Source organism: Dipodomys ordii, unplaced genomic scaffold, assembly GCF_000151885.1.
Source record: "Dipodomys ordii isolate 6190 unplaced genomic scaffold, Dord_2.0 Scaffold83, whole genome shotgun sequence".
NCBI lineage: Eukaryota > Metazoa > Chordata > Mammalia > Rodentia > Heteromyidae > Dipodomys > Dipodomys ordii.
Window position 1 is genome coordinate 3,506,514 of NW_012267299.1, and position 20,058 is coordinate 3,526,571.

Consider the following 20,058-nt stretch of genomic DNA (forward strand, 5'->3'; position numbering starts at 1 on the left):
GGAAATAACAAAATGCTGGAATAAGGATACAGGCTGACCCATTGTAACAATGAGATGTACAAGACACTATGTTGAAAACCAACTTTACAAGGGGAGAGGGGGTGGGAGGAGTTGGGGAGGGAAGGGATGGTAGGGGGAAACAAAGGAAGAGACAACAATGCTTGATAAGAAATGTACTTATTACCTTACTCATGTAACTGTAACCCCTCTGTACACTACACTATTTTTACAATAAAAAAAAATTTTAAAAAAAGAAGCAAAAGAAGCTCAGAAACAGTGCCCAGGCCGAACTCGGCCCTGGATGAAAGAAAGAAAGAAAGAAAGAGAGAGAGAGAGAGAAAGAAAGAGAGAGAGAAAGAAAGGAAGGAAGGAAAGAAAGAAAGAGAGAGAGAGAAAGAAGAAAGGAAGGAAGGAAGGAAAAAGAAAGAAAGAAAGAAAGGAAAGAAAGGAGGGAGGGAGGAAGGAAGGAGAGAGAGAAGCAAACACTGACGTCAGCTCTTTGAGACTTTAAGGGAAAGATCAAACCACTTCTGTTTTAAAGCTTTTAAAGAATTTCTTACCTAAGGGTTTTTGCCTAGAATTTAGGTGTACATATATTGTTTGCACGTGCACATTTATTTCTTGAAAGAATTCCCTCAAAGTTTTGCCTTTACAATGCTGTTACTCATTCGTACTTGTTTTTATTTCCAGTGCACACCAAAATGTGGCCCAGGATTCAAGCATCGGATTGTTCTGTGCAAGAGCAGTGACCTTTCCAAGACCTTCCCAGCGGCACAATGTCCCGATGAAAGCAAACCTCCTGTTCGGATCCGCTGCAGCCTGGGCCGCTGCCCGCCTCCTCGCTGGGTGACAGGAGACTGGGGCCAGGTGAGGCGGCTGGATTGAGGGTTGCTGTTGATCCAGAGGCTCCTGAGGTTTTGTCTTTGCAAGGGAGGCGCCGTTCACACTGGGAAGTCTGTCACAGCACATTGAGTCGTGTTCTCCCACACCTATGTACATCTCTTTCTTTTCTTCTTGAGACAGAGTCTCACTAGCCCAGCTGGCCTTGAACACCCACACTTCCTGCCTCCACACACATGTGCCATGGCGTGTCACACACATCCCTTTTTTTTTCTTGGTCGGTCGTGGGGCCTGAACTCTGGGCCTGGGCACTGTCCCTCAGCTCTTCAGCTCAAGGCTAGCACTCTACCACTTGAGCTACAGCGCCACTTCCGGTTTTCTGGTAGTTTATTGGAGATAAGAGTTCCAAGCCTTTCCTGCCCAGGCTGACTTGGAACCATGAGCCTCAGAGCCCAGACTCCTGAGTAGCTAGGATTACAGACACACATCCCAATTTTAATTACATTTTCTGCCCTACCGTTTTAAGTTAAAATTAGAATAGACATAGACCCAGTCAGTGGAGATTTGAAGAAACACCAAAGCTTTGGATTCTAATTCAAGAACAAATGAACACCAATGTCTTAATTTTCCCACATGCAAAAAAAAAAAAAAAGAAAAGTTCTTTCTAACCTCATAGAGAAGTTTGGGCAGCTGTTGGTTCAAAATATGTTTGACAATCTTAGAAAATATTATTAATACACTTCAAATGTTTTCTTTTTCTCTGGGGAATGATGTGAATTGGGCTTTGGTATGTATTTTTTTATATTGAACTCATTTTTATTTTATGTTCCAATTCCTAGTTTTCTTTCTCATGTACTGTTGTGTTAACTTGATATTAGCTATCTAAAACCCCGTTAAACAGGTTGATTCTCATCACAAGAAGAATGACAAACTTTGTGAAATAGTGCCTTTATTAAATAGCTAGACTGATTGTTACAGTTGCTCAAATTAGCCATTATATAGTATCTGTATATACACTTCTCTTTTTTTGGGGGGGGTCCGGTCGTGGGCCTGAACTCTGGGCCTGAGCGCTGTCCCTCAGCTCTTCAGCTCAAGGCTAGCACTCTACCACTTGAGCCACAGCGCCACTTCCGGCTTTTTAAAAATTTTTTCTGCTTATGTGGTGCTGAGGAATCGAACCCAGGGCCTCATGCATGCAAGGCAAGCACTCTACCACTGAGCCACCTTCCCAGCCCTGTACATACACTTCATAATGTCAACTTTTTCACAATAAACAGTTATATCTCTTCACTTAAAAATAAAAACTGGCATGTTTGAAGCACAAAGGAAAATTCAGTGTTGTTTTTCTAAATGCCAAAGAAGGTATCTGTTAAATTACACTTTAAAGATAATACAAAAGCGGCTATGTTGAGCAAGCTTGTAATCTCAATACTTGGGAGATGGAGGCAAAAGGATCATGAGTTCAAAGCAAGCCTCTGCTACATAGTAAGATCCTGTCTTAATGATGACGATTATAACTACAATATCATAGAAAGGAAATTTATAGCCAGCCAATATCCCGTGGTATTATAATTTGCCTATCATTAGTCGTTTTCTAATTTTCAAGACTCAACCTATAACAATATGATTTTGTTTACCTGTCATTACATGTTAAAAATGGCATTTCAAAGCTGGGATTTAGCTTAGTGGTATAATGATCACTTAGCATGCATGAAGCCCTGGGTTTGGGTCCATAGAAGTAGATAGTAAACTTTTGGCCAAAATCCACTATTACTGGAGCATGGCAACAATTCAACATTTTTGGAGTATAACAGTGTGTGTGTGTGTGTGTGTGTGTGTGTGTGTGTGTGTGTGTGTATACATACATATTTATTTTATTGGGAAAAGGCAAAGATTTTTAGCGCCTATTGAGGTAAGTAAACATACTTCCTCTGTGCCAAGTTCTATGAAGATGTATCACCAACTCTGGAGAAGTAGTTCATTTCATTTCCAAAATTTTCAAATGGAATACACTTGATAAAAATAAATGTTTCCCATAGAAGCCTCAATTTCATACTGCATTGTGATAATATACACGTTTATACATTTTAGAGTGTGTTTGTTTGTCATTCTATAAAAGAAAGCATATGAATATCTTTGCAAATCTGGCGATTGCTCTGAGTTATTGCAAACAAATGCAATAAGGCTTCTATATACCTTGTAAATACACCATCCTGTCTTTGTGCTGGTAAGCTCCTTATCCTTTTTTTTTTTTTTTGGTTGGTCGTGGGGCTTGAACTCTGGACTTGGGCGCTGGCCCTCAGATCTTCAGCTCAAGGCAAGCGCTCAACTACTTGAGCTACAGCGCCACTTCCGGTTTTCTGGTGATTTATTGGAGATAGGAGTCTCACAGTCTCTCCTGCCTGGGCTGGCTTTGAACCTTGATCCTCAGATCTCAGCCTCCTGAGTAGCTAGGATTACAGGCGTGAGCCACCAGCGCTCGGCTCCTTATCCTTTTGATCACAGACCTCACAGGTTTTTGAGTGACAGGCCCAAAAAACAGATCTAGCTCCATTCTTCAATCTAGGTGGCTGAATGGTCCCAGCTACACCCAGCCACTCAGTAACTTCAATCCTGAAGTGACGGAATCCCTGAGCAGATGAACAAGGGAAACATGCTAACTGGTTAATAGCTGATCACTTCTCAGGTTTGGGACCTACAATACCTTAGAAAAATTAAAGTGCTTATTCAAGCTTTTTAAAAATGATCCCTTAGCAGGCTCCTTACCAATCACCACTACTATGTTAGTAATGATTTGATAGACCACCAGGTTATTTACCTATAAACCTAAAATAAATAGGGATCAAAAGTAATAACCCAGCTCTAGAATCTCTCTGTATACTACTTCATCACTGGGATTTCTCACTCTTCTCCCACTACATTTTATCAATGTTGCATGGAATTGTTGGAGAGATAGCTCAAGAAACCAGCATCTCTTGAACTCTGGCTTCCTAGAGCAACGATATGAGTTCTTAAATGAATTTTGTAGTAGAATAAATGATCCCTTAATGATGACCCACCTGTGGGCTTTACAGTACTGTACTAAGAATTGTTGAAACTGGAATTGTTTTCTCTATCTTTGAATGCAGTGTTCTGCTCAGTGTGGCCTTGGACAACAAATGCGTACTGTGCAGTGCCTCTCCTATACTGGACAAGCATCTAGTGACTGTCCAGACACTGTTCGGCCTCCATCCATGCAGCAGTGTGAAAGCAAATGTGACAGTACACCCATCTCCAGTACTGAAGGTAAGGTGCCTGTGGAAAGAGGCCTGTGGTCTTTCATGATGCCTCTGCTGTTCCTAGGAATCCATAGTTAGCATATAGTTTTTATAAAGGGTGGTGAAAGCTGTGTATGCCCTGGACTAATATCAGGAGACCTAAATTTAATGCTGACTCTTGGAATTCTTTAGCCTTGCTAAGTCACTTAACTTCTCAAGAGGTAAGTCTACCAATCTATAAAGTGAGAGATTAGAGTGGGTAGTCCCTAAGGTCATGGCCGAATTAGAATGTTTTTTAAGTAAAACTTTGTTATGGGAAAGTGCTGTGTAATGAGTCACTCTTAAAAGTGAAAATGTTCTTTTGATGAGATAATAAATCTCTACCATTATGAAGATTCAGCTCACAATTATTATACATAATGAAAGCATATATGTAAAGATAGTTGTGGTATAAATGCTCATTCTCTCATTGTAGAAAGTGAAAATAATTATGTAGCTTTTAATTAACAGAATGACAGTGCTCTAACATGTCTCTTTTTCTTAGATATTGGAAATTCCTTCCATTAATGGCAGAGTTAGCCAAATTATGAATTATCTTATCTTTTATTTAAATAAAAGTGCTTTATTCATTTAGTAAATGTTTCAAAAATGTCTTGAATTCTACTATACAAAGCACTATATCAGAAATCAGAATTAAAAAATCAAGTGCTATTCATGAAATGGAGATCGGGAGAATCTCAATTTGAAATCAGCCCAGAAACAAAGTTAGCAAAATCCATCCTAACAAACAAGCTGGGCATGGTGGTACACATCTGTAACCCTTCTGCTATGGGAGAGGTATAAGTAGGAAGACTGTGGCACAAGCTTGGGCAAAAAGTTTGAAACTCGGGGCTGGGAAGGTGGGTCAGTGGTAGAACGCTTACCTTGCATGCATGAGGCCCTGGGTTCGATTCCTCAGCACCACATGAGCAATAAGAAAAAAAAAGTTTGAAACTCTCCTTTAAAACTAAAGAAATAAAAAGGAGTGAGAGATATGGTTTAAGTTGACAATATCTGCCCAACAAGCATGAAGACATAAATTCCAATTCTTAGAAATCTCCATCCCCCCATACACGCTACACAAAAACTTAAAAGCTGTTAAGAATCTGGAGGTATGTATGGCATGGTAAATGTGGTTCAGACAACATTTTCACATAAAATAGAGCTGTGATCAAATCAGGTGCATGAACAACATATAAAATAACACATTCAAATTAACTAAGTAACCCATTATGGGGTTCTGCTTGAAAATAAATGTCAGAAACAGAGTTCCTAATAGGAAATGTACTCATATACCTTACTCATGTAACTGTAACCCCTCTGTACAGTATTTTTACAGTAAAAATATACAAAAAGAAAAAAAACAGAGTTCTTGTGGCTCATACTTACAATGCTCGCTACTCAGGAGACTGAGATCTATAGATTCTAGTTCCAAGCCAGTGTGGACAGATTTGTGAGACTTTTAATTTCAGTTAACCAGCAAAAAGCCAGAAATAGAGACATTGTTCAAGTGATAACCATTAGCAAAAAAGCCAACCCAAATAGCTCAAGGCCCTGAAGTTAAATCCTAATGCCATTCAAACAAACCAACCCACAAAAACTGCCATAAACATGTCAAAGCAAATATCTGGTTTGACAGGACACAGAGTCCTTGCCTCTTTGCCAAAGGCCCAGTTTTTACATATTGAGGCCACAATGCAATTACTTTTATTATAAATTGTTATATTTTCAAAATAGTATAACCTTATTTACATTAATTGAAAATCAAAACTTTGTAAGTTCTCTGACTACTTAATTTTTGTCTTTATGAGACATTCTAGAAAAGGCTTGAGAAGAGCCCAGCATCCATAATGACTAGAAGTAGTTTGCCTAGAAAAATTGTCTCTTAAGCTGGGTTACAATGGCTCACACCTGTCATCCTAGCTACTCAGGAGGCTGAGGTCAATATTCAAAGCCAGCTTGAGCAGAAAAGTCTGTGAGACTCTTATCTCCAATTAACCACCAGAAAACCGGAAGTGGCCTTGTGGCTCTAGAGCACTAGCTTGAGCTGAAATGAGCTCAGGGACAGCACTCAGGGCCAGAGTTCAAGCCCCATGACAAAGAAAGAAAGAAAAAGAAAGAAAGGAAAGAGAGAGAGAGAGAGAAGGAGGGAGGGAGGGAGAGAGGGAGGGAGGGAGGAAGGGAGGAAGGAAGAAAGGAAAAAAAAGAAATTGTCTCTTAAATAATCTAAGTAAAAATCTCTCCCTTTCATGAAGCTATGGCAAATAACTGATCCATTGTAAGTTATTAGCCAGTACATTTCTTTCACAATGTCAAGGTACAAAGTTCAGTGGGAGGGAAAAATATAACTATCAGGTTATTCTATTAGACCCTTTATATTACCCATCTTACTTGTGTGACATACATAAATATACCTCCCTGTATGTGTATGTATGCTTAATATGCTGACAACAATCTTTTGAGAGTTATTACTGATAAAGAAACTCAAGCACAGAGAGGAAGGGTTACTTGTGCAAATTAACAAGGCTAGGAAATAGTAGGAAAGAATTTGAACTCAGATTTGATAGAGCCAAACATATATGTTCCACTAAATTTATATATACTTTTTAGTTGTTTTGTTTTGCTTTTTATAACACAAGTTCTCAAAATGTAGCCCAGGTTTGCCTTGAATGTGGTAATCCTCCTGCGCCCCCCGTTAGTATACAGGTGTGCACCACCATACCAGACATTTGGCAAAAATGCTATGTCTCTGTATTTTGTCATACCTGATGATCATTTTTCTTAAACCAAAGTCTTAAGGAAACTAGAACAATGGATATAATTTTGAAACATCTTTCAAACTTGATAGGTCTAGCCTAAAAAATATATCTTTTTAGGAAAGGTTTATATCATTTTTACTTGAAAAATAATAAATTATTTCGATAGATGCTATTATTATCATTGTTTAAAGTAGGAAGTAAGAGGCTTTAGTCTAGGAATACAGCTTAGTGATAGAGCAATGCTTACCTAACTTATGCAAGGTCCTGGATTCAGTTACTCAGCAGCAAAAAACAACAACAAAATAGATAGATAGAATTCAAGGGAGAGAGAGAGACAGAGGGAGGGAGAAAGAGAGACAGGAGAGAGAGAGAGAGAGAGAGAGTTGTGACAGTTAAAGAGAATGAGGAAGATAAATAGGGCATCAAGAAGCCAAAATAGTGGAAGGGAAATAGGAAAAGGAAAAAGGGAGATATAATTTACTATATTCAACATCTGCTTTAGTTTTCTATTTCTGAAAGCTGTCAGCAAAAGGCTAAAACATAAGCATGATCTTGACAGCTTAACAGACTGCCACACCATTGCTGCTGAAGTTGAATTATTGTCACACACAGACTGCCACTGATGAGGGTAACACACCATTGCTGCTGAGGTTGAATTATTGTCACACTGCATTTGAAACAATGTGCAAAATTTCTAAAGTATGTACGGCAGCTAGGACTAGCCTACTAAAGCTCACATGAAACTATCCAAAAATGCCATTTTTGTATTGTGCATGCAGTTTCAAGTTTCCTTGTACTTTATATGGTGAGTCTTTTCCACTTCTTGACAGCACAAGACACTGGGTCATCTCGTATTTATTGCTGTCAGTTAATGATTCAAGGTGTTCCATGAGCTGGTAACCCACCCAGGACAGGTGTCTTCAGAGTATATTGGTTTCCTAGCCTCTGATGTCTGATGGTGGCTTTTGATGGATCTGAGTCTCCCTCAACAAAGAACTTGGGAAAGCCTTCTGGGCTTCCTAGGTCTCATGCTGAGATCACTGGAACAAAATAGCTACTGAATTTAGATTTTAGTGTGGAACCTGAGATATTAAAAATCAGTGAGAAAAACAATAAAGACCATTTGAATGCTGATTTCTAGGAGGTAGGGAAAGTCAGTTTTTAATTTTTTATGTACCACTTCAAAGAGCTCATAATCTACTTAAGAGTTCAGGTTCACATTCCTGGCTGTCTGGACTTGGGTTGCAGTATGCCACATGGAGGTGGATGTGGGTGGCATCCAGGGAATTGAACTGGGCAAAAACAAAATGGGAAAGCAAAGAGAGAAAGGATTCATCCACGGTAACATGAAATCAGAATGGAGTTTGCTAGCTAGTATTACCTAGCTTCAAGATAAAAGGAAGTTGGTGCACTGCTCTAATAGTAGTGAATAATGTCCCAGGTGAGACTTGTTATTTCCTCTTTGGCTAGGATGTATAAAATGTATAAAATGCCAATGGCTCAAGTGCAACCTTATCAAGAAGAGCTCACAGAGGACACCTCCCCAATCTTAACTTCTATATAGGAATGCATCCTGCTCATCTTTGTCTTTCCATTGCTTACCAAGCTCTCCATTTCTATGGGTAGTCTATCAGAAACATGTCTGTGTTGTACTTGTTTATTTTTTATAATCCAAAAGAAATGCCTTAGGCTTAATTCCTAACTCTGCTTACTATGTTTGTCTGAATCTCATAAGCAGCTTTTAGGCACAGAGAATCTATGATACTGTTCTACAAAGACAGATACTGAAGTGTCTACTGTGGCCATGGACAAATCTGTGTGTGGGTGTCTCCATGCACTCCAGTGATTTAGTTGGCAAGCCTTAGAGTGGTTGATGAACTAAATGCTAAAGTACTCCACTGGAGGAGTTTGTCTAGTCACCAGGCCAAATTAAGACTTTAAAGTCAGAATGAATTTGAATCCCACTGCATCCTAAATGTGTAAGGTTTTTGAAAGCATATCTTTTAGATCAGTGTTTTTGAAAGACTAATGTAAAGCACCTGGCGGGGGGCGGGGGAATCCCATTGCACATCAATGATATATAGATTCACGTGCTACCTATGGAAAAGGTTGTGTGATTTTATCATTCAACTCTACTAAAGCCTGGTTTGCCAATAAGATCTGCTCCAATGTGGGTGTGGCAAGTTATTTACAATCCTAATAGTGATCTAGTTCACTTCAAGGGACACAGGGACTGGCTTTAGGTACTTGATGTGTTTCTAAGAATTTTGGCATATTTGATGAATTGATTTTTTCCTACTAGAATTCCTTGGTCTTGGGTACAGTGGTGTGTGTGTGTGTGTGTGTGTGTGTAATAGGAATGGAATAAAGTATAAAAGCAGAGACTTGTTAGGCCCACAGAATGTGTCCTAGAAACCATATAATAATAATAAGCCAGACATTTATGGCTCACGCCTGTAATTTTAGCTACTTAGGAGGCTGAGATCTGAGGATTGTGGTTCAAAGCCAGCCTGGGCAGGACAGTCCAGTTCATGAGAATCTTATCTCCAAAACACTACTTAGAAAAGGCCAGAAGTGGTGCTGTAGCTGGCTCAAGTGGTAGAGCACTAAGCCCTGAGCAAAAAAAGCTCAGAGGCAGGGCCCCAGGCCCTGAGTTCAGGCCCTGGGACCAGGAAAAAGAAAAGAAGGAAGGAAGGAAAGAAAGAAGGAAGGAAAGAAGGAAGGAAGGATGGAAGGAAGGAAAGAAGGAAGGGAGAGAGAGAGAGAGAGAAGGAAAGAGAAAGAAGGAAAGGAAGGAAGAGAAAGAAGAAACCATATAATAAGGACCTCTTCCCCGTCCAGTCTCCTTACAAGAGGGTCTTGCCATTCTCCTCCCAGGAGAGTAGTTAGCTGGTGTAGCCAGGATATCCTGCTCATAGTGGAACAGAAAACTCAGACTCTTTCCTCTGAAAATCTGTGCCACTTATGGCTCAGATTCCATGATCTTAAAGTATAAGAAAAGCACTTGGGATGTAGGGCAGTGATAGAATGCTTGCATAGCATGAGAAAAATATGACAGTAAAGATCAAAAATTTTAAGGCAGATGAATTTATAGAAAATATTTTTTTCAATCTTCCCTGGAAGACCATGAGTTTGAGGCCAACCTAGGTTACATAGTGAGATCATGTCTCAATTAGAAGAGGGAAGAGGAGAGAAGAAAGGGTAAATAGATAGGGAGAAGAGGAGGAAGGAGAGGAGAAGGAAGAGACCTAAGGGATTTATTGAATAGATCTATTGGTATTTATTTGTGGATAAAAATACTACTTGGGTGTAGAGAAATATTTAAGTATTACCCAGAAATCAATGTCAATTTATGATCATTCATATATTAAGACACAACACTTAATTACTGTTTTGATTTTAGTGGGAAAAAATCTGATTTACATACAATTTTCCCTGAGTTTTATTTCATTTTATTTTATTTTTACAAAAGTTAGCTGTATTATATATTGGCTCAAGAGTAGAAGACAAAAAATTATTTCATAATTGTAATGAGTTTTGAGAATGAGGAAGAGCTGTGAAAGGATAAGTTTTGTAATTAAGTCCCCTCAACTACATCATCATTATGTCAGCAAGTCAATCCAAGCCTAGAACAAAGCAGTCCTCTCTAGCTAAGCTAAAACTGACAATGTCAAGGATGAATACACCAATTCAAAACAGTTCTTTTTTTAAAAAAATTGTTTTTTATTTAAAAATCTTTATTAAACAGACTGGTTACAGATACAAAGAATACATTTCCCTTTGGACAATGTTACCCCTTCTCTTGCTTTCTCCCAATTTTTCCCCCCTATTCCACCCACAAGTTGAATAGTTCATTGTATAGTTCAACATGGTGTCCAGTGAAGACTACTGCTGCCTTTGTTTACCCTTGGTCCCTCCATTTCTGTAGTAATGTAATAGCAATTCAATTTCTTGGTGTATCTAAACATTGTCTGTCCACTCATTAAACTGATGAAAGGTAGGAAGCAATCATTTAGGCTACTCTAAATAACTGAGACAACTGGACTTGTATTTTTAGGGCAGTATTTTCCCAGGAGCAATTCAAATAGTGCATTCCCATTGAGAAGTTTAGAGTTTAACTTCTTGCTTCCTTCCTAACTTCTGGCAATAAGAGATGCTAACTCACGACTGATGATAATATCAATTCAGTCTCTTACACTTACCGTGTGTTTTCTGTGCAGATGCTGTAATTGTTAAACCTGTAGTCACCCATGTTCCATAGTAGAGTGAATAATCACTCTTTAGTGACAAATGAAAAAGCTTTAGAAACAGAAGAGTGATTGCTTCACAAAGGTGGTACACAACAAAGCTAGTATTAAATCCAGGCAGTCTGGCTTCTAATTTTATGTTCTTGTACTATTGAAACAACCAGTTCTCTTCTATCTGTTTATAAGTTAAATCATTTTTATATTTTGGCAAAGAAGGTCAAAGCCAAAGTTTACTTTTGTATTTGAAACAGTCTTACAAAGACCTGTTGCAGAGTATAATGTGATTTGAGCCTACCAGGGGTAGGCTCAGTTTTTTTTTCCCACTCTGGTAACTGTATTATCTTGACAATAGACTCCTCTTGGTAACAGTGCTAAAAAAATTTCCCCAAAATATTTATTTTGGGAAAAATATTCATATTTTCACAAAATATTCACCTTCTAACCTTTTTATGGGAGTTGGGTAAGTTTACTGATCATGACTAATTAGAAAGAAGAGAAATAAAATACAATACTGATTAACCTCTAGTCTAAAATATGTGCTCTTTTCCCCTCAGATTCACATAGGATCCACCAAATATTATCCAATTTTTAGTAAAAAGTTTTAAGAATATTTTTTGTACTTCTTAACCATCTTTCAGCCAAAACTCAAATTTACTGAGAGTCCTAATGTGAAAAGTTTCTGTTCGAATTTCTAAATATTATTCTCTTTGTAAATCAAATCTTGAATAAGTGGCAGAGTTTATGTGTTTGGAGGATTTGAGGGTTCCAGTTTCAAATGTTAACTGTCATTGAAAGGGCTTTGACAGTGAGATCAGTAAGATTGTTACCTTACATTTCGAATAAGAAGAACTGGAAACTTTCCCATTTCTTTACATTTAATTTTTCCACGTTTATCCTGTGCTCATGTAACAGATATTAGAGTTTTAGTGGGTTTCTGAAGCCAGGAAAAATCAAGCAAACAGTACCCTACCTGAGTCCTAATTACCTTAGAGAGTTTACCCAGGATGCTTCAGTACAGTCAGCCTGGAAAAAGCAAGGGTGGCATTTTGTTCTTGGAAGTGTGTAAGAATGTAATTACTAGATTGATAAAGTACTTTTAAATCTCCTGGTACAAGTGTTGCAGATTCTGGAGATGACTATCACCGCCACCGTTAGCAGCAGTGGGATTGTGTGGCTGGCGGGTGGAGAGCTGCTGTGGCTACCTCTGCAAGCAGCCACCGCGGGAGCTGGGGGGGAAAGAGCATTTATTCACCTTCTGGCTGCAACAGCTATAAACTGCAACTGTGGCAATTCTAGCGCTGAGGAGAAAATACACATAGGAAAAAAGGAGGCCATGTCTCACTTCCAAATTAAAAAAAGACATTTCTACATGTTTCCATAACCCACAGACTGCTGCCATTTGAGGCCAAGCCCTCGAAGCTTTCTTCTTTGTCTAGTGCAGTTGCTGAATCTAGGCCACCGTCAGCAGCCCTTTTCATTCACTCAGGCCCGTCCCTCGCCTCACAGATGCAGAGATTCTCTCGAGACGAGACGTGTACTTTGGTATCAAAGAATACAACTCATGTTTGATTTTGGATAACCTTGCACTGTTGAATAAAATAGCCCTTGAGAAAGAAGCAATAAAAGCTCTGTAAGAAAAATGACTCATGTTTCCAAGCTGTCTAAAGTGATCACTTATCCCAACAAATGGTAATTCTTTCAAGACGCAGTGGGCATGCACCATACTTATAAAAGTCTGGAAGGAAAGCCTTGCAAAAAAAAAAAAATTCTGGGCTAAACTATATCAAAAGAATGTTTCTGGTAGGCTGTACCAGTCAGGGCATGCTTAAAAACAAAAACAAAAACCACATGGATGTGGAAGCCAAGGTGGACTGGCCCAAAATGAGAGGGGTGCGGGAGTCCTTGCTAAACATCCAGACACATCAGCTTGTTTATGTACTTGTTTATGTGCCCCTAATTGTTTTCCATTTTCTCCCTCCATTCGTTAGAGTGCAAAGATGTGAACAAAGTGGCTTATTGCCCACTCGTGCTGAAGTTCAAGTTCTGCAGTCGAGCATACTTCAGACAGATGTGTTGTAAGACCTGCCAAGGCCACTGACCCACAGAAAGCCAGAGAGAGAGCCTTGTCATTTCATCGTGGAAATGCATCCATCAAGGAGAGCCACCCAGAGGAAGAGGATTGATGTCCTTGCGAAAGCATTACCCTGTGGAAAACATAACCACTGGTCAGCCCTAGCTGACAGGATTTCAATATTATTTTAACTTCTGTGAAGTGGGATTTATTGATCCAAAGTGCTGGACACGGTATTAGGAGGGAATGCCAGATTGGAGAGATCCAAACAACACAGGGAGACTTGCTTACTGTGGAGCGTTTGTGTTCTTTCGAGTAAATCCAATAGCCTGTTTACCTCCTTGGACCATTAAGATAATTTTTATTATGGACTTAGCAATGACACTGAATCCATTTGTATTTAAAACTGTTTAAAATGTAGCTGTTATGACTTGGTTAACTATGGAAGTAAAAGAAGATTCAGAATTCTTAAGTCATAGCTTAAAAAATATTTACTATACTTTATCTCACTACAACAGCACCACAATTTAAATTATAAAATGGGCTTTGAACTGTAATTTAAGGACCAATTATAAATCAAAAGTAATGGAAGTTTGTATTCTTTTTCTCCATTCCACTTAATTTCCTTAGGAATAATCCCCCTGTTCTGAACACTGCTGTGAGCCATATATAAAACTATATTAACGTGGACAATGAGGGACTTAGTTTAAAGCAGAGCAGCGGTTGCTGCAGCTGTGCAAGTCTATAAATTCAGTGCTAAGAGACGGTGGCCAACTCGCCAGTGTGCAAGTGAAGCTGAGATTTCCATTAAAAACTTTAAGAGAAAAACATTGCAATTTCATCCAGAAGCCAGACCTGTGGTATGGTAGAGACTGAAGTACCGGGTCCCTCACTACCACCACACCACACAGGATGCCTTATTTTTCACTTGAGTCCCTCCAACTCACTGTGTTTACATCTTCACCAGCCACAGATCAGCTTCTGCCTTCGATTGTTGCGTGCATGTCCAGCTTACTGAGATGATGCCATACAAAAGATAGGCCGCTCAGTAACAACCAGGCAGCCCCTTTTGCAAGTTGCTGACAATTATGATGCGTTCCAGATGTCCCTTCTTTGATATGGTAGAAGGGCATTTATTTATATGAGAGCAAGTGTGTGTGTGTGTGTGTGTGTGTGTGTGTGTGTGTGTGTGCAGGCACTTCTGAGTATGCAGATAGATGAGTGTGCTTGCACATAAATGTGCTATTTTGTGAGTTTGAAAGTAGGCAAGGGACAACAACCAAAGAAGAAAAACTCACCAAGACTAGAGAGCATATGGCATAATTTTAACCATCATCCTACCAAGTATTTCGTGCTTTTTTTTTTTTATGGATACTGTTTTGTTAATGTCAAATGTGAAGCCCAATTTCTTGGGCAAGTCAAATTCTAGAATGACATCCACTTAAATTAAAATGACTAGCCCATATCTTCCCTATCTTCACATCTTGCGTGTCCAAAGACTCAACAGCTTAGTTTTTAAAAGGGTACTCTTTAATAACACTTTGTACTTGAATACTCTGTAGCTCATAGCAGGTTCTTGATGAATGTGCTCTGTGTCTAACAGGCCTTCTTTGGTGCACATACATGTAGATCATGCATTCACCAAAACTAAATGGCTACTTTGTAAGCATAATATGTACAGTTGAAAAGCATGTGTCATACACACCATGGTTCATTTTTTTTTCTAAAAGGAAAAGAAACTCAGATACCAAATGTCACCTAATCTTTCAGGTTTCTGCTGTGGCTAGATGGCACTGGCTTGTTTTCTGTACATTCCTTCACAACCATCCACATCTTATACCCTGCCTGTCTCTCAATACCACAGTTCCTATCCCTGAGTTTTCAGGAAGGTCTCTTGATATACAAGAGATATTGTCAAACCCCATGTAACTGCCCTTGGAAGACCAGTCCAAGCACCACACTAGCTAATATGTGAAGGGAAAGCAGCTTATGGGCAGTGCAGTTGAAGCTTGAATTCCCTCTTGATCCTTTTCAAAGAAATATAAACTTGGTGCTAATGTGCCCTGGTGAAATTAAATAGCGCATACGTGGTTTTTGTGGCAGTTTAAGCATAGGTTTCCTATCTAGATCTGATTGTCACTAACACAAATATCAGCATATGTTTTTATTTCAAAAAGATACATTACTGACCAAAGGTCCTGCTTCACCCCCACGTGGAAGCTAACAACGCAAGGGCTATCCCAGGGGTCCTGTGCATCACCTCAGAGGTGGGGGAGAGGACCGAAGCCTGAATCCCTTCTGGGTCATACATCAGCACCAAAAGCAGGGTGATCCTTACCCTGGAGCATAGCATGCCTTTCAAGATGGAACCAAGCAGAGAATGTAACAGGTTTAAACATTTTCAGGTAGGCCCTGAGTTTAAACCTGAACTGGCTTTAAAAAAGAGAGAGAGAGAGAGAGAAGAGAGAAAAGACCAACACATTCCACAACATGTTTCAATATCAGTGCTACTGTAGCCATTCATGTGGCTTCCTGAGGCTCTCTTCCTAAGTGAAAACAATAAGATCTTCAGTAGAGGCTCCATTGCCCTGGCAGGTGGTCGGAAAGCTGTAGCATCTGCTTAGGTACCCATGGCTGAGAGTAGTCTCTGCCATTAGTATAACTGTCTACCAAACAAAGGAAATGTAAATGTACCCAAATGATTGAATCCCTGGAACTACATGAGACTTACAGTATATTCCATTAGGAATTTTTCTATTTGAGTGAATGTCACAGTAAGTATCCTTGATAATACAGAATGAAATTACCTTTGTATTATTGTGATTAGTTGTTGCTTATTATTTTATATGCAGTATTAATGTGGTACACTGTTACTTTTTTCGCTTTTGTAAATTATATTCTAATTTATTGCCATGTTTCCTAACACTTGTCCTACATTCATTCTCTTGCTTGTAATGAAAATGAAAAAAAAAAAGTCATTGTAACACTTGATGGAGTGAAATTCCACACCAGGCACAGATTTTTTAAAATATAGATAATTTAGTAAAAATAAAAAATTCAGCTTGTAAGAACAATTCAGTGAAAGTGGTCTGTTTCCTGAAAAGCTTGTGTTAAACTCAGTGAAAGGAATTCTTCCCTTGGGAGATCACATTTATATTATCTGAATTATACAGCTTGAAATAACCAAAATACCTTTCTTGGGCACTGCACCTATCTGAGGATATTTTAGTCTGATCTAAATGCAAGGGCTTCAGGATTTTCATTGGAGCTACACCTCCTGCAGAAGAGCCAAATACCCACCAGCTACTTACTCTGAGGCTAGAAAGGAAGTTCATTTGGTCATTGCCACACATCTTCATTCTGGAGGTGCACAACTCTTTCCTTCCTTGCTTGCTTACCCTGTAAATTCTTCGGGTGAGGACCAAGTAATGCAACCTGGTGGATTTTTCTACAGAGACTGAACAAGGAACATAGAAGCATGATAGACACACTTTTCCCACATTCACACGTTTCCTTTTAATCTGAAGGTGAACTAATAGCATTGGTGGAATAGCATTGGTGCCCTCTGACACAATAACATAAAATGGTAATTTTATATATTTATTATCTATAGTTTTATAATATAAAAATAGTTTAAATCTGAACATAACCTTCCTAGATGCTTAACTGTTTAATATTTTAATGACAACTTCACCTGTTGCATAAGAGGTAGAATAAGCATAATGCTCCTCTAGTCCAGTATCTCCCTGCCCCATACACATGCAAACATGCACACACACAAACACACACACACACACACACATCATACATTAAACTAGGTTGGGCCATAAGTAGTGATGAAGACCTATAACCCAAGAAACTAAAACAGTAAGATCAGGAATTTGAGACCATACTGTGCTTCATGGTAAGACCTTGTCTCAAAAAACAACAAGAACAGAAATCGGGTTTGGCCAAATAAAATGATTAAGGTTGGAAATAGATTTCCCACAGATCACGCTAGGTGCCCGAAGTAGCTGATTGTGGTACCAATTGTTGGTTCTCATGGGGATGCACCATCACTGTATTTGCAAAGGTTAGTGCTGCTGAGGGTTGGGTTGGGACTTGCCAAGAGAGAGGGCTTGCTTTCACTTAGATCTTTCAGATTGGAGTCTATCTTTCCTTGTATGTTGTTTTCATGCTTTGAGTGACATGCCTCCTCCTTTGAAGTATCTAAAGGATCACATCATACTAAGGGTACTCACTCAATGGACAATCTGTCCTCTATGGAGATGTTGCCACTTCCCAGGGAGCACTAATGCCATCCTAAAGGTTTTACGTTCCCAAAAGCCAGGTAATTCACTTTGGCTCATGGTTTTAGAGGTTTACATCCATGGCTAGCAGCCTCCATTGGTTTCAGGTCTGTGGCAAGAGAGCAGGGTGTCAGGAAGAATGTCATGGGAGAAGGGAGTGGTGGAAGGAAGAGCTGCTCATCTCATAGTAGCACAGAAGGAGGCAGGGAGGAAGCAGGAAGGAGTCCCAGATGATATACCTTAGCAACCTTCTTCCTCCAACTAAGTTTCCATCCCATCCCAATAATGCCTTCAAATCATGAATCCATTGGGGTCTGAATCCACTGATTAGGTCAGAACCCTTACGGTCGGTCCCATCACCTCTCAGCAATCGACTCTGCCAGCTGGGACCAAGCCTACAATAATTAAGCCTTTGGAAAGGGGAATAGGGAGATATATCTACCTTACAGAGGTAGGGGAAACTTTTATCTCACCAACTCCAGGCCTCCCAGAAGTGAGATTGCCTTTTTCCTCAGGCCATCACACAAGGTGATGTCAACTAGATCAAAGCTGATGCACTTGTGGGAAGGGCCTGGTCTGTGTCCCTAGCCAGGGCAATTGTGAGCGGCATGCCAGCTTAGGGTCACAGTCCTGTACTCGTATTGAATTGCCACTGTCAGAATAGCATTAGAGGAGATGGGACCACTGAAATCACAAGCAAAGGCGGCAATAGAAAAAGGACCAACCCAGGATCACTCAAGGACATTGTGTGGCCTCTGTGCCCAGAGACTGACACTGAGACACCCATTTGCTCATATAGCTCACAGATGTGCATACCTATGGGGTCTAGGTCCTGCATTAGATGTTTAGCATATGGTCTCTCTTAGAATGAGCCACAGCTAAACTAAGAGGATGCTATTATGAATCCCCATCTACAAGTGTTGGAACTGGGGCTCAGAAAGGTTGAACCAGAAGTCAGGAAACTGCCGTGAGGAGCATCAGCTTCTTAACAGGCAGAGGAGGAGCTGCCTGGTCACCTTCTGGATCAGGAAGTAGAGAAGGATGCCCCCTGTCGGAGGGAAACTGACTCTTCAGGCCTGAAGAAACCAGACCTTCCTTCTTGGAAAACAGCGGACACAAAGTCACCAGAGAGGCTTCAGGGGTCAGTCCGAGGAAGGTGGCGCTTAGGGCTCCCATCTTGGCAGGGGCCAGTGATCAGTATGAAAATTCTAGTGTCTGATGATCCCACCGTGGTTTCGAAGCCTGTAGATTGTTTGTGGGAAGGGGAACAAGACGAGGTCAGAGCCCATGTAGGATGAAAGCTGACTGCCACAGAAGTCAGTTGCCAAACACTTGCCTATAGAGTGCTCCCCGCTCTTCTGAAACGTCCACTCGCTGCAAACCACAGAGCCCATCCCTGCCTGAAAGTCCCCTACACCATTTACAGACATACCAAATGGCCTAGCGGACCTATTTCGACACAACTGGAGCAGCATGATCCCAGGATTGACTTCAGAATAAATTTTGAAGGAGAAAGGTGGGCTTCTCCATATTTCAGCCCGAGAAAGACCACTGGGACTCAAAAACTTCGGCCATAGGGTTTCCGCCAGCAAGAACATTCTTTTGACCTGCGGTGGGTCCACAGAGTAGAACCAGGTGTTCTTTCAGCCCATGCCAGAATGTATTGGCCGCCCAAGTGGCCTCCTGTCTCCACCCCACCATGGGGCTTTAGCTGGCCTTCTACCAAACAGCTGTTCTGGGAGCCACAGGTGGCCACCCACGCCCATGCCCAGGCCAGCAGCTGCACTGGCCTAACTCAGCCTGGCAAGATATGATCTGTTGTCCTTCTACCCCAGCCTCTCCCTCAGCCATGGCACTCTGGAACTCTGGGGACTAGGGAAACAGAAGACTAAAGCTTAATTAAATATGCTCACTGTGTTGAATAGTCTCATAAAGCTGTTTGGGGTCCAAAGATGATCAAAATGTATGCTGTTGCTCTTCCTTCAATAACATCAGGTTTTGTGTTTTTTTTTAAACCCTTCAAATTTATCTTACATCAATGCCTAGAACCTATTTTCTGTTTGTCATACATTTTACTGTTAGACTAAAACTCATTTCCGGGTGCTATGGATGTATAATTAAAAAGAAGCCAAGAATGCTACCCCAAATTCAAAAACATTATTATCTTGGGAGACCATCCTAGGTGCCTTAGGTAATACTGACATGAAAGATCATTATTGGACATTTGGATTAAATATACTAAATATACTATGAGATGAATAAAAGCACACTCAAACTAAGGGCAGTAAGTGGTAATTTGGTTTAGAGCTTTAAACTTTAACATATAAAAAAATCATAATCCTGAGACAATAAGTTATATGATGAAAAAATGCAGACTATCATTCCATTTAGAAAAAGCAGGGAAAAATAAAGTGTCTCATATATTTTTGAAATAAGCCATATGTTAAAATAATGAAAGAAGATGATAACCTGGTAGCCCAGTTGGATCTGAGAAATTTCTAAAGGGCAGGACAGGCCAGAAAGATATTATTACCTGATGTGCTCAGAGACCCCACC

At 40.0% G+C, this 20,058-nt stretch overlaps 1 protein-coding gene across 1 annotated transcript in view; it reads left to right on the top strand.

The window, feature by feature from the left end:
• The window catches only part of Adamts6 (ADAM metallopeptidase with thrombospondin type 1 motif, 6), a 209,504-nt gene extending 193,272 nt beyond the window's left edge, over nucleotides 1-16,232 (top strand). Inside the window, exons 22-24 of the mRNA XM_013025239.1 lie at nucleotides 691-867; nucleotides 3,969-4,125; nucleotides 13,131-16,232. Of these exons, the coding sequence (XP_012880693.1) occupies nucleotides 691-867; nucleotides 3,969-4,125; nucleotides 13,131-13,240 (444 nt within the window). The 3' untranslated portion in view covers nucleotides 13,241-16,232. The remainder of the gene's footprint in view (nucleotides 1-690; nucleotides 868-3,968; nucleotides 4,126-13,130) is intronic.
• Nucleotides 16,233-20,058: the final 3,826 nt, after the last annotated feature.